At 50.2% G+C, this 14,910-nt stretch overlaps 1 protein-coding gene across 28 annotated transcripts in view; it reads right to left on the bottom strand.

The window, feature by feature from the left end:
* Positions 1 to 869: 869 nt before the first annotated feature.
* LOC108307063 (protocadherin gamma-C4) overlaps positions 870 to 14,910 on the bottom strand; it is a 190,619-nt gene continuing 176,578 nt past the window's right edge. For 27 of the 28 annotated variants that reach the window (XM_017532225.2, XM_017532216.2, XM_017532221.2 and 24 more), the window contains 2 exons: positions 8,050 to 8,138; positions 870 to 2,907 (listed from right to left, as the gene is read on the bottom strand). In XM_017532225.2, the coding sequence (XP_017387714.1) occupies positions 2,681 to 2,907; positions 8,050 to 8,138 (316 nt within the window). In that variant the 3' untranslated portion in view covers positions 870 to 2,680. The remainder of the gene's footprint in view (positions 2,908 to 8,049; positions 8,139 to 14,910) is intronic. The other variant, XM_017532212.2, reaches the window with a different exon arrangement.

Below are 14,910 nucleotides of genomic sequence, written 5' to 3'. Positions count from 1 at the left end.
GGGGGCGGGGAGATGGGAGGGCAGGCGAGTGAGTGGAAAAGCACTGAGAGGAAGGAGGGGCGCTGAGTCTGCCGGCGATCTCAGTCCTGCACACTGTTTCAGTCCCCTTGACCCCCGCAAGAAAAGGATGAGCCCTCAAATTTCTTATCGCTGCGGAGAAGTCAGGGGGAAGACGAAGTCCAGATGGGGAAACTGAGGCTCGAGTTTCAGACTTGGCTTTCGAAGAATCGCCTCCCGCATTCCCTCCCACTCCTGCAGCGTTCCCAAAACCCCTAGGCAGCGGGGGTGGAGATGCGGGGGCAAAGGAGAGTCTACCCTCCTCCCGCGAAGCCCTTCGGGGCGGTTCGAGGAGGTAATTTTCGTTGGGAAGGGGCTGGAATTAAGGAAACGTCCTTTGCCCCTCCCCCTCAACGCTGTTTGCCCGGCGCCAACCCGCCCCCGCTCCCGCCCGCGCCGGGGTCTCCTCTTCTGCCTGGAGACAGCCGCAAGCGTAGACTGCACACTCAGTTGCACTCTGACACGCCTCAGATCCCCACCCCCACCGCGGACCCGCAAGCCGATCACACAACGGCACACGGTTCACAGACCCACACACACAGTTACAGTCAATCGCACACTGTCTCACAGGCACAAGGGCATTGCAGGCATACGCAGCCATATTGCAGTCATACACACACACACACACACACACACACACACACACACACACACACACAGTCACACACACACGCAATTCGGAAACAGATTTAGACGCGCAATGACACAAAGTCGCCTCCCGATTCCGCCCTTCTTCCAGCACCCACCTCTCAGCTCATCACTTCATGCACATATGCCAGGAGTTTGCATCGCTTACACAGAAACGTTCAGCCTTTCAGAAGAAACCTTTTTATTATTTTTTTGTCGAAGAAAAAAAGCCATATAAATATTAGAGTATAAAACTTGCGTGAGACACAGGAAGAGGGTGGGGTGGGAGCTACGTGACTATGCGAAGAGAAGCGCTTATAGGAGGAGTGAGTACGGGGGAGGGGGTCGCCGCAGCGCGTGGACACAGCACAAAACACAACACGGGCCGCCGCGGGCAGATCAAGGACAGGCGGCTGCGCGGAGCCCGCTGCCTGCTGCCTACCCGCCATCACGTAAAAGCACACCGCACTACACTACTGGCTATTCTACACCAGCCGAAAGAGGGAGAGGGGGCTCTACACTACTGTAAGGGCAGGTCTGGGGCTCTCTGGCAGCCCCGCTGGATGGCCGGGGCCCCGGGGGCAGAAGGGGGTGGGAGAGGAAGGTCTATGCACAAGGAGGCACTGGGGAACTTTAACCAGGCTATGGCCACTAGGGGGCGCACTGGGGGCCTGGGCAGTGGCCTTCACGGAGAAGAAATGGCACCGGGTAAGGTGAAGGTCAGAGGCTTGAGGACGGCAGGGGCCCTGTAGAGAAACCCCATCCTGGACTGAGACTTTCTGTTCATTTGGTCCCTGCCCTAGCTCCCTGCCTCCTAACCCAGGGACTAAGAATGGCCTGGCCGGCCCACCCTTCCTGCTGGGGCTCCACTACCCTTCCACCAGTGGCACCTCTGGAGTACCCAGCACCCACAGAGGTCCCTCTGACCTCTCCAGGGGATCTGGTCCTAAACCTGCTTTGAGCTTTCTTAGACTGAAATGCCAGTTTAATCCATTGGTCCTGGTAGCTCAGCCCAAAGCTGGCTGCCTGGGCTGAGCCCTATATGTAGTGGGGAGGGTCCAGCCTAGTTCTTGGTTTATGGCTGGAATTTGGAGGATCTTGTCAGTCCCCTGGGGACATACAGAGCCTCCTGCAAGGCCCTTATGCCTTGATGTGTCAAGCTGTGTCCATGCCCCCACCATCCACATCCACATACTTCCCTGCTTTGTCTTACCACTCCATACTGTCTTGGAACATGCAGTAGAGTCTCTTGTTTGAGGAGGAGTGCGGGAAGTCACAGCATGCAGTGGGAATGTCAAACAATGAAAACCAAAACAAAACAGAAGACTGGTCCCCAGGGCATCGGGAAGAGGCTTGGTAGCAAAATGCCCTCCCTAAATCCAGCAAGCATCAGTACCATGGGGATGGTGACCATGTCCTCCAAAACATGAGCATTGATCTCAGGCTCTGGAAGGAGGTGAGGGGGCTGGCACCAAACCATGCTTTGGGGGAAGACTGACAATCAAAAGAGAGGCCAAGAGGTCATAATGCCTTTCCAACTCTCCAGCACGAAGAGCCTTGCAGGTTACCTGGTACCTCAACACCCCAACCACCTTACTCAAGAGAGAGGAACTGTTGGCGTGGGGTAGGGTGGGGAGGAGAGAGGCAGGGGATGGATGGGCCTGATTGATTTGGAAGATGGAAGAGTTCAGCTGTAACCAAAGGGGGTGTGGCAAATGGTTCTTGCTGTCTACACTAACCCCACTACCCCCATGGGTACAGCAATTGATTGGATGGGGGTTCCCAGCAGAACTCCCTTTGCATATTCAACCCCCTGGGGGCAAAAGGGGGTGGGTGTTGACTGGGCACTTGTTTCTGTTTCCCAAGGGGAGCATGGCCTTGGCCCCTACCAGTATTCTGGGGGTGAGCCCTGAAACTCTGAGGCCTGGGTACAGGTAAGGAGAAGCTGGGCTGGTTGGGGGGAGGCTGCCCTGTGGCTCTTGGCCTGGCCTCCACGTTACTTCTTCTCCTTCTTGCCCGACTTCTTCTTGTTGCCATTGCCACCTGCTGGGGCCTTGCCATCCCGCTTGCCAGCTGCGTTGGTCAGTGTGGCATTGCTGCCTGGGATGTAGACGTTCTGGCGGTAGTCGGGCACATGCTGCAGGGTGAACTGGGGTCCGTATCGGGCGCTCAAGCCCATGGTGCCGGCACCCCCTCCCAGGGTGGAGCTCCCATCAGCAGCTTCTGCAGAGAGAGAGGAAGATCAGGTGGGAGCTAAATCAGGGTTCTCAACAGTCACTCTCTTATACTCCCAGCAGTTAATGAATGCCTACACGGCACCCTGGGTCCTGACCATACTGAGCACTGGGAATACAGGGGTCACCAAGGTAGACTCTCTCCACAAGAGCTGAGAGTAGTGGTTAAGAGGCTCTGGAATGAAAAAGTCTAGGTTTGATTCCTAGCTCCTTTCCTTACTCACTGTGATCCTAGGCAAGTCTACCTAACCTCCCTGGGCCACCTCAGTTTTCTCATCTGCAAAATGGGGATGATAATGGTAACCACCTCTTCTGGTTTTAGGGAAGGCTAAATAAGAAACTGTATGTAAAGTACCTAGAATTGTGCTGGTGGATGAAAGTGCTCAAAACACATTCGCTAGTGTTTCTCTCAGGGCTGTGACACAGGCTGTTAGTTCCTTGCCCTGGTCCTTCTCAAGGGAGCCTCTGATTTCCCACACTAGACCACGGGCTCCTGGAGGGCAGCAGCCTTGGTTTGTACATGTCCCTAGCCTTTGTCAAGCAAGGCCTGGCAGGGAGTAGAGATTCAGTAGTTCTGTTAGTAATTGTGCAGGGTGGGGTGAGGGGCATTCTTCCAAACTTCTATTTCAAAACAGCTTTTTTTTTATTTTTGATACGAGGAGTCCCGCTCTGTCGCCCAGGCTGGAGTGCAATGGCACAATCTTGGCTCACTGCAACCTCCACCTCCCGGGTTCAAGTGATTCTCCTGCCTCAGCCTCCTGAGTAGCTGGGATTACAGGCACGCACCACAGTGCCTGGCTAATTTTTGTATTTCCAAACAGCATTTGACCGCCTACCCTGTGCCAGGCACTCTGCCAGATGCTTCACAGGCACGATCACTTTTAACCTCTGCACCACAGCCCAGCCAGGTATGTGGTATGACCCCCATTTTACAGATGAGGGAACCAAGGCTTAGAAGGACCAAGGCCATACCAGGCAGCACTTATTAGAGGGGGATTCGGGCCCAAGTGTACCTAAACGCATGCTGGAAGGGACAGTCAGTCACCACCTCTAGGAGCAGCTTGGACCTTATCCCTGCTCTGAGTGAATAGGAGGTAGACAGAAGATGGAGAAGAGTTCTGTTCTATGAAGCTGAGGAGATGATGCTCTCGGGGACTAGACATCTCAGGGACACTTTAGGCACAGGCTTAGAGTGTCACAGCTAGGTGACATCAGAGAGCACCTCTGGCCCAACATCCCACTGTATAGAAGAAGAAACTGGGGGCCAGAGAAGTCCACACTCTGGCCCTGGCTCAGCATCACCCAGGAACTTGTTTAGAATGCAGCCTCTTGGAGTTGCCAGCTGATTTGTATGCACTGTAAAGGCTGAGAAGCACTTTACTGCCTGATAAGGCCGCTGTGAGGACTAAGAGACGTGCTTCGTCCTGTGCAATACACCATCATCATCCAGCTGTCATCACCTCTACCCTTCACCTGCCCTGACTGGGTGGGGGTGGGAGAGGAGGAAACAGGAGTTTGCCTCCTTGGGGCTTGCTGCTGGAGGCCCTGAGATCCTCTGTGGCTAGGATATAGTTAAAACCTCAGGGATGCCCAGGCCAGCCCAGACCTAGCTGGCAAGAGAGCTTCCCTCCCCGCCTCCCTCTGCCCCCACCCTAGACCCTGGGAGTGGGTACAGAGAGTGACTAAAGCCGGAGAGGCTGAGTAATCCTGGGACATCAACCAGGGATTGAGAAACAGAGAGACAGGAAATATTTTCAAGCCAGCATGAGAGGGGGAGGGTACATGGGAGGAGAGAGCCGAGATGCGCTTCGGTTTTCCTCTTCCACGCAGGAGCGCTCGGGTTTCTCCAGCCTCCATTTCGTGTCGCAAATCCCCGGAGCTGAGAGCCTTCTGGGGGCGGGGGAGAGGGGTTGGGTGGGAGGGAGCAGCTGCCCACTTCCTCCTCTCCTACCCCAGCTGGCCCCCACCCCCAGCCCTTTCATTCCGCTGACATTTCTCTGTTTTCCCTAATTAACTCCAAAAGGGAGCCAGGTCCACCACCACCCCGCCCCCTCCCCTCCGGCCGTCAGCCTCTTCCAGCCTCTTCCAGCCCCTCCCAGCCGGGGAATGGAAGGGGTAGGGGAGGCGTCCAGATCTGTCTTCAAAGAGCCAGGATTCCAGAGTGATTTAGGGTCTAGATGGGAGACCTCAGAGGCGCCAGAGAAAGAGGAGGGGTGGGGGGTGGGGTAGTCTCCAAGCACACAGAAAAGAATGAGGAGTAACTCGGAGACGCAGGGAGAAGGGAGGTAGAAACAGAATGACAGGAAGGGCCTGACTTGAGTAGCTAGAAGCTCGGCCCACCCACGTCCTATGTGCACCCAATATCTCTGAGAAGCACCCCAAGTGGATGAAAATGACAAAGCCATCCCCCACCCAACTCATGGTGGGTGCCCTGAAGTCAGGCTGGCCCAGGAGGGAGAGAAGATAATCAAGATAATGGAAATCAAGAATGTAATAGAAAGAGAATATCTGCCCTGCTCTGCCACTAAGGACCTGTGTGACTTTGGTCAAGGCCCTGCACGGCGCAAGCCTGCTTCCCCATTTATGAATCTGAAGGGAAGAAGTTGGATTGCAGTTGTCCAGTTCTCCAGTGCCCCTCCCTCTACACCCCACTCCCTGAAAGGCCCACCTTGGTCAAGGGCTGGGATTTTCTCTTGGTCCAAGGAGAGGCAGACTTAGGACAGCCTCAGGAAGCTGGACATCTTCTGGCCTGGATGAGCTGGGGGTGATACCTCTTCTCCTGTGCCAGCCTCTACTCAGGGAAACTCAGCTCCCAGCTCCCTGACTTCCCTGTGTCCTCTTAACCCACCCCAGCCCAGGGCTGAGGAAGCAACTCCAGAGTAGCCCAAGGAGGCCTGATTAGCTGGAACACAGCTGGCTGAGCTGCAAACCGCAGCCTCCTTAACAGCACCTCTCGCCCCCAGATGTTTATTTTAAAAGCCTCTTCCCAAGTGTTGGTTCTTACTCTCACTCTTGCTTAACCCCCCCGTCAGCAGCCCCACAGGCTTGGCTGGGTTGGACTTCAGGAACCTCTCTAGTTTCAGGGCTAGGAAGCAGTGTGAAAGTGAGAGCAGGGCCTGACCCTCCACCTCCACCTCCCCCAGGGTCCGTTCCCCAGGGCCCAGGCTTACACGAGGGTCAGGCCCTGTGTGGGCCAAAGGAGTGAGGCCTTGACAGGGGAATGAGCTGCATGACCCGCTGGGAGGGTTTGGGGCCATAAATACTGATTTCACTTCTGTTTTTAACATCTGGATTTAGGCTAGAAAGCTGCTTCCTGGCCTCAGGGCGCAAGGCCACAACAGCTAAATATACCTGTTTATTTCCCTCAAGAGCCCAACTTGGCATCTCCTGAGACCCAGCTGCCTGCCATTTCCTACTCAGTTTCTGGCCTCTCTGGAGTCATAGCCCCGCCAGACCTGGGACAGCTCTGCCTCAGAGGCTGGCAGTCCCTGCCACCTCTCTGCATCCCTCCATCAGCCACAGCCCTGGCCCCACTTAACCTCACAGACATCTGGGGTAGGGTTGCCAGACTTAGTAAACAAAAGTACAGGGCTCCCAGTTAAATTTGAATTTCAGGTAAACAATGAGCATTTTTTTTTTTAGAACATTATGTTTCATGCAACATTTGAGACTGACTTACGCTAAAACAGTACTTGCTGTTTATCTGAAATTCAAATTTAACTGGGCATCCTGTATTTTATCTGGCAACCCTGATCTGGAAGAATAAAGCAGAGCTTGAGGAAGAGATTAGCCTCTAGTCCTGCTCAGCTAATAGGAAAGTTCAGGCTGGATCTAAAGGCAGTCGTAGTCCCTATAGCAGAAAGGGCATAAACTTGGAAGTGAGCCAGGTTAGAACCTCAGCTTGGCAGCTCAAAACTGGGGACCCTGAGGCAAGTGCCTTCTCTGTTCTCTCATCTGTCAAATGTGAGAAATCAGACCTGCCTTGAAGAGCTATTGAGAGGAGGCCCATGAAGTTTGTTTAGCATGTGCCCAGGTGTGATGACAGTGCTTCTTGTGATTTCACCTGGTTCTCTACCCACCAGTCTTCCGGTCATGCTGGAGGGCAGGGCTCTCAGTTCACAATACAGGGCAATGCCTTAATCCTCTGCCAGCCTCCCTATAAGCCCAGGATTTCCTGCTCCAGAAGCTAACCTTTATTAATAGGCATTATTCTAATTCTGCTTTTTACCCAGTAAAAAAGGGGCTTGGGTCAGCAGAGATAATAATATATTGTGCCCTTACTTTCTGCCAGTCCTGTGCTGAGGGCCTTGCATTTGGCCCTGGTAACAGCACAATGAGATCACTGTGCCCATCAATAGTAAGTGAAACTGAGGAGTTTAATAACTTCCCTAAGGACTCATTGCTAAGTGGTGGCGCCAGGATTTGAATCCAGATTGGCCTGGCCTCTAAAGCCTGTGCTCTGGAGGAGGAATGATATTCTTCTTTCCCTGCTCTGGGCCCTAGTGACTTTTCAGGGACAACCACCATTGGCTGAATCTCTGTTACAAAGGAAACTCTTAGTCAACCTTAGGGGAAAACCAGAATCCTACCCTGGAGTTAGGGGCAGCAAAAGATGAGCCTCGCATAAAGAGGAAGTTTACACACCTACTTTCATTGCTTGAGGGTTTGTAAGCACCACGCCCAGAACTCTATGGTATGGCCTTTGTGGTAACATCTCATTTAATCTCTACAACAACCTTTTGGGGTCCCTGTCTGCATTTTCTAAGCTGAGGAAACTGAAGTTTAGAGAGATTGAGCAAACTGATCCAAGTCCCAAGGATAGCAGTAGTAAGTGGCAGAGCTAGGACCCAAGCTACGCTGTCCCATTCCAGAGCCAGACTAGTAACCACTGTTCCCTCCATGAGTCTTTCCTTGTTCGCTCCCTTCTGGGTATCCCAGGACCCCCAGTCCCTCTGCTGTTCCTTAGCCACAATTCCGGGCTTTACGTTTGGAATCGTGGGTCCTCTCAGAGCTGCCGACAGATCTGGAGAAACTACACAGGTTTGATATCCAGTGTGCGGGCGTGGTGGCTGTGGGATGTACCCCAGAACCCCAGGTCTCCCACTCTCCCATGCACACTGGCACCACTTACCGCTGGCAGACGCCAGGATCATGGCTTGCAGCATCTCTGTGTCAAACTGGTTGTTGGGCCAGGTGCCGGTGTCGTCGCCATTTTGGGAGCTGGGGAGAGAGTAGGATGGTGAGCACAGGCTCCCAGGCTGGTACAGCTCATGCCCACCTGTCCTCTCCCAGGACTCCCAAACCTAGTACCCTATCCCTACCCCATGCTTCTCTCAGCAAGGTAGGAGGCACTTCTACAATCCTTCAGAAGCCAGAATCCCACAAGTCAGTCCCCCAAACCAGCTCTTTACTGTCTCTGATGCATTTTTTTCTTTTTTTGAAGTCTCGCTCTGTCATCCAAGCTAGAGTTCAGTGGCACAGACTTGGCTCACTGCAACTTCTGCGTCCTGGGTTCAAGCAATTCTCATGCCTCAGCCTCCTGAGTAGCTGGGATGACAGGCAGTTTCCACCATGCCCAGCTAATTTTTGTATTTTTAGTAGAGATGGGGTTTCACCATGTTGGCCAGGCCGGTCCAATGCACTTAACATGGTGCATTTCCCCACCCACCATGAGACAGCCTGGCTTTCTGTCACAAGGAGATCAGATCCTCTCCAGAGGACTGTGAAGGTGGGAAATGGAAGAAAATGTTCCAGAGTTAGAGAAAAAGTAGGGACCTAGGAACTACCTAGGGGGAGATTTAGGAGGCCCCAAGAGACCCTGGAGCAGGGAGAAAATAATTCTTTTCTTTTTTTGAGACAGAGTCTCGCTCTTCTTGCCCAGGATGGAGTGCAATGGCACAGTCTCGGCTCACTGCAACCTCTGCCTCCCAGGTTCAAGCGATTCTCCTGCCTCATCCTCTCGAGTAGCTGGGACTACAGGCACGTACTGCCACACCCAGCTAATTTTTGTATTTTTAGTAGAGACGAGGTTTCACCATGTTGGCCAGGATGGTCTTGATCTCCTGACCTTGTGATCCACCCACCTCGGCCTCCCAAAGTGCTGGGATTACAGACATTACCCACCATGCCTGGCAGGGAGAAGAAATTTCTAAAATTCAGTGGTTTCCTAAGCCCACAGAGTAAAATCCACAGGTATATAAGAACCTGCCCCTCCTATTTTATAAGAACTTCCCAGCCCCACTCTCAAACACTCTATCAGCAAACCTTCTCCAAGGTGCACTTTCCTATCCCACAAGTTCCCTCTTGCTGCAGATCCTGGGCAGATGGTGTTCCCTAAAATGCCAGCCTCCCAACCTTTGCCATGATGACACAAATAAAATTTATCAGAGGGGATCTCTAAATCTACCCAGACTGGGCAGGTGCCTCCCCTGTCCTCCCACCCCAGTGGCTGCCCCACGTGGCACTAGTCACACTGCAACTGCTGTCTGCTCCTCCACCACACTGACCTCTGTGAGGTGGGGACTCCACCTGCTTCCTACCGAAGCACCTAACACCAAGCCTAGCGCTTGGACCTAATTGAAACTTTTAGAAACTCTGAGTGTTAAAAAAACATGAAACGATTCATAATTTTTTTTTTGAGAGAGTCTCACTCTGTCGCCCAAGCTGAAGTGTAGTGGCATGATCTCGGCTCACTATAACCTCCTGGGTTCAAGTGATTCTTCTGCCTCAGTCTCCTGAGTAGTTGGGACTGCAAGTACACACCACTATGCCTGGCTAATTTTTGTATTTTTAGTAGAGACAGGGTTTCACCATATTAGCCAGGCTGGTTTCGATCTGCTGACCTCATGATCCACCCGCCTTGGCCTCCCAAAGTGCTAGGATTACAGGCGTGAGCCACCACGCCCGGCCTGATTCATAATTTTAAAAAATACTAAACTATAAGAAGAAACCTCTACTTCTCAGAAGGTTCAACCCTACTTGGGTATTTCCCATAGTGATAATTTCCATGTTTTTTGAATTTCCAAGGATTACGTTATTTCAATTTGCAGGAGAGTGTTGGTGGGAAACAGCCCTGGTACATACTCACAGTCTGCCCTTTAGGTAACTGTTTGGCACCATCTAGCTCAGAGAATTTTTTCAATAAATATTTTTTGCCTGCGTGAATGGGAAGAGGCTAGCAGAGACAGTTATGTGACTGTAAGGAAAGAAGAAGGGTTTGGCACCAGGGGAAGGGCCGTACATAGGATAGGCCTTGAAGGCATGAAAATGTGTGTGTGTGTGTGTGTGTGTGTGTGTGTGTGTGTGTATTTTGTCATGGTGGGTGAGCACTACCAAGAACTGCTTTACAATTTACAGGTCTGTCCCTGCTTTCAGTTTTGCCCAGTCTGGGATTCCCCATCCCTAAGTAGGTGAATTCAGCCTAAGAACAGACACAAGGCTGCCGTGCGTGACCTCTATACCCTCACGACGAACATAAAGCTAGGGTTGAAGGGGAAAGCAGGAATCTCAATTCTCCTTCCTCAAAGTGGGAAGAGTTATAATTCTGTTTCCATTGATTCAGCAATTATTTCTTGAGCAATTACTATGTACCAGACACAGAGCCAGGTGCTGGGGTAATGCCTGTGAATATGACAGAAATAGTCCATCTTTATGGTGCTCATGGTGGCACTGAGAGGCTGATATTAAATAATTATACAATACGGTAATTGCAATTGTGATACTTGCCATGGGCTGTGTCAGGGGCTACCAGAGGGTATAAAGAGAGGTGGGGGCCAGGCATGGTGGCTCACGCCTGTAATCCCAGCACTTTGGGAGGCTGAGGCGGTGGATCACCAGGTCAGGAGATCAAGACCATCCTGGCCAACGTGGTCTCTACTAAAATAAAAAAAAATTAGCTGGGCATGGAGTCATGCACCTGTAGTCCCAGCTACTCGAGAGGCTGAGGCAGGGGAATCCCTTGAACCTGGGAGGCGGAGGTTGCAGTGAGCCAAGATCGCACCACTGCACTCCAGCCTGGCGGCAGAGTGAGACTCCGTCTCAAAAAAAAAAAAAAAAAAAAAAAGAGAGAGAGAGAGGCCGGGTAAGCAGGTTGGCCAGTCTAGGCTTCCCTCAGGGAAAAGACAGTGCATTTAAATATGAAGAAACTATCCAGGTAGTTTTCAGAAGAATACCAGCAAATATATGTAGAAGAAACGATAGAAAATCACTGCTTTGATATTGCTGTTGTAGAAACAGATACAGGCAGGGATCATCAGTGAATCGTAAAATTGCATGAAGGGCTGCTGCCTATCTCAAAGTACCATCCACAGATTACTTCATCACAAATATTTTAAAATATCTTTATAAAAATAGATTTTTATAATGGAAAGATCTGGGACACTGTTTTTACCGCGTGGACAAACTCAGCACCACTCGTAGTGTGACAGGCGACGTTAGATGAGTCCCAGTGTAATGCCGCGGGAAGGATTCCTACCAAGGCGTGTAACCTGAATCTAACCATCGGAGAATAGCCAGCACATCCAGATTAGGGGACATTTTAAAGAACAACTGGCCTGGACTCTTTAGAAATATCCATCTCATTAAAAAATTATAAAGACTAAAAGCCTGCTCCAGATTAAAGGCGAGGAAAGAGGGGTGACAACCAAATGCAATTTATGCTCCTTGATGAAATCCTGTATTTAAAAAAAAAAAAAAAAAGGCCAGGCACAGTGGCTCAAGCCTGTAATCCCAGCACTTTTGGAGGCCAAGTGGGCAGGTCACAAGGTCAGGAGTTCTAGGCCAACATGGTGAAACCCCATCTCTACTAAAAATACAAAAAAATTAGCCAGGCGTGTTGGCATGTGCCTGTAATCCCAGTTACTTAGGAGGCTGAAGCAAGAGAATCGCTTGAACCCAGGAAGTGGAGGTTGCAGTGAGCCGAGATTACACCACTGCACTCCAGCCTGGGCGACAGAGCAAGACTCTGTTTCAAAAAAACAAAAACAAAAACAAACAAACAAAAAAATAAAACAGGATGAAAGAATACACTGAGGGCATTTATGAAAATCTGCTGGTGGATTTTATATTATTGTTTCAATGTTAAATTCCTCAAATGTGATCATTCCTTTGTGACTATATAGGAGAATGTTGGCCAGGTGCTGTAGCTCATGCCTGTAATCCCAACACTGGGAGGCTAAGGTGGAATGATTGCTTGAATCCAGGAGTTCAAGACCAGCCTGGGCAAAATAGTGAGACCCTGTCTCTACAAAAAAATTAAAAATTACCCAGGCGTGGTGTTGCACCCCGTAGTCCTAGCTACTCAGGGGACTGAGGTGAGATTACTTAAGCCCAGGAGGTCAAAGCCGCAGTGAGCTGAGATCACACCACCGCACTCCAGCCTGGGTGGCAGTGAGACCTCCTCCCATACATACATATATGTTATTGTTCATAGGAAACATATACTAAAGTATTTTAAATGTTACAATGTTTGCAATTCACTCTTAAATGGTTCAGGAAAAGGACTCTGTGTGTGTGTGTGTGTGCATGTGTGTGTGCGCACAGAGGGAGAGAGAGAGAAAGATAAAATGTGTGAAATATTAACAATTGATGAATCTAGGTAAAAAGAGTAAAGGGTACATATTTGGATGTTTATCATTCTATTTTTCAACTTTTCGATGAGTTTGAAACATTTCAAAGTAAAAAGTTAAGGGGTAAAATTTAGTTACCCAGGAGAAGTGCAGTGTTGTGGGAGAGGCTTTCCAGGAAGGAGTAACAGTCCCAGGCCTCTGAGGCTGGAAGGAGCTTGGTGAGTTCAAAGGACTAAGAGAAAGTCAGGTGGCTGCCACAAAGGGAGGTGGTGATTTTGGTGTCATCTCAAGAGCTCTGAGAAGCCACTGAGGTATTTGAAAAGGGGGTTGTCATGACTGGATTTAAGTATTTAAATATCACTCATGCTTCCGTGAAAGGATGAAGGGTGGGAGTTTCTGTGGGAGAATGGCAGCCTCTGTCTCCATGAATATCCAGGGTCCTTACTTCCGGCCTGACTGAGCTCTCTCTGGGCCTGGCTGAGGATGCAGGGCCAAGGCCAGGTGGTCCCAGCCCCAGGGGAAGAGGCCTAGTGGGAATGGAGTGGGGAGAGCAGGCAAACAGGAAAGGGTTCCCGGGAGGAGAGTGCGGGTGTTGTCGGGTAGACCATGGAACCAGATGCCACAGGTTAGGGGGATGCCCTGTCATGGTGGGCAGTGGTGTTGAGGGAATAAAGCTGAGTGGAAAAGTGGGCTTGGAACCATGACCAAGTGGGATTGTAAGGAGGAGTCCTGGGAAATGGTTGAAGGTTGAGGACCAAACAGGTGGGTGGGCTGCCAGCTATGTGAAGCTGGGTGAGATGAGCAGAGGGGAGAGACAGAGACCTCTTTTTTAACCATTTACTGAGAGCTTCCTAGTCTAAGCTGACTGGGTAACATACTTGTTTTTTTTAATCCTCAGAACCACCCTGAAGATAAGTTATTATGATTATCTAGATTTTCCAACAGCTGAAAACAGGGCTTAGAGAGGTTGAGAGACTATACCAGAGTCACACAGCCGGACCTAGCAGACTTGCAACCTGGAAGCCAGCCTAATATGATTCCAGAGCCCACGATCTTTTTTTTTTTTCTTTTTGAGCTGGAGTCTCACTCTGTTGCCCAGGCTGGAGTGCAATGGCACAGTCTCGGCTCACTGCAACTTCCGCCTCCCAGGTTCAAGCAATTCTCCTGCCTCAGCCTCCCGAGTAGCTGGGATTACAGGTGTGTGCCACCACGCCCAGCTAATGTTTGCATTTTTAGTAGAGACGGGGTTTCACCACGTTGGCCACGCTGGTCTCAAACTCCTGACCTCAAGTGATCCACCCACCTCGGCTTCCCAAAGTGCTGGCATGAGCCACCGCTCTCCACTGCCTATGATCTTATACACAACAACTTACTGGGCTTCAGCAGGGGGGCCTTGGAGCCCCAGCAGCAGGTATAAGGGACTCTTGCAGGATCTGGGGACTAGTGAAAAGTAAAAGTGGAAGAAATGCACTGCATTTAGTCAGCCATTTTCCAAGCACCTACTATGTGCCAGTGCCTGTGACAGGTCCCAGGATTTAAGAGATGATAAATACGGTTCTTGCCCTACTGAGTTTAGCATGTGTGTATGTGTGTGTATAAGAGAGTATCCCATAGACTGGGCTATACTAAAATACTCCCTACATCATGCTTAAAAAAATCTAGGAAGTCACGCTGACAACAGCCTGAATTTAATTGTGTTAAAATGTGAATGAGGCCAGGCGTGGTGGCTCATGCCTGTAATCCCAGCACTTTGGGAGGCCGAAGCAGGCTGATCATGAGGCCAACAGATCGAGCCCATCCTGGCCAGCAGCATGAAACCCCATCTCTACTAAAAATTAGTTAGTCCACCTGTAGTCCCAGCTACTCAGGAGGCTGAGGCAGGAGAATCACTTGAACCCTGGAATTGGAGGTTGCGGCGAGCCGAGATCACACCACTGCTCTCTAGCCTGGAGACAGAGCGAGGCTCCATCTCAAAAAAAAAAAAAAGTAAATTAATGTGTATGTTTTCTAATGTAGCAAATGCCTATCAGCATTAGAAAAATAATATGTATATTCATATGAGGCGTTCTGCAACAATCAAATGACTTTTGAAGAATTTCAAAAGATATGGGGGAAATTCTCATGATATACTGCAAAGAAGAAAAAAGCTATAATTCTGATGGGCAGTATGGCCTCAATTGCTATCTAAAAAAAAAAAAAACTGGTAAGAAATGTACCATGTGACTGGGAATAACAGTTCTTGACATGTAAATAAAGTGTCACATAAAAGTGTGACATGTTTGTGAACAATTTAGGTGAATGAGATTTTTTAAAAATGAAGCTTGTGCATGTTTTTTGATTACACAAAGAAAAGAGTTTAGAAAGACATATATGAAAAAGTAATGATTCAACAAATAAATTGCAAAAATGGAAGATGGAGGGGAAGT

Source organism: Cebus imitator, unplaced genomic scaffold, assembly GCF_001604975.1.
Source record: "Cebus imitator isolate Cc_AM_T3 unplaced genomic scaffold, Cebus_imitator-1.0 Scaffold76, whole genome shotgun sequence".
NCBI classification, from domain to species: Eukaryota; Metazoa; Chordata; class Mammalia; order Primates; family Cebidae; genus Cebus; species Cebus imitator.
Note: the sequence above shows the minus strand (reverse complement) of the source record. Positions and strands in the feature narration are given on the sequence as shown.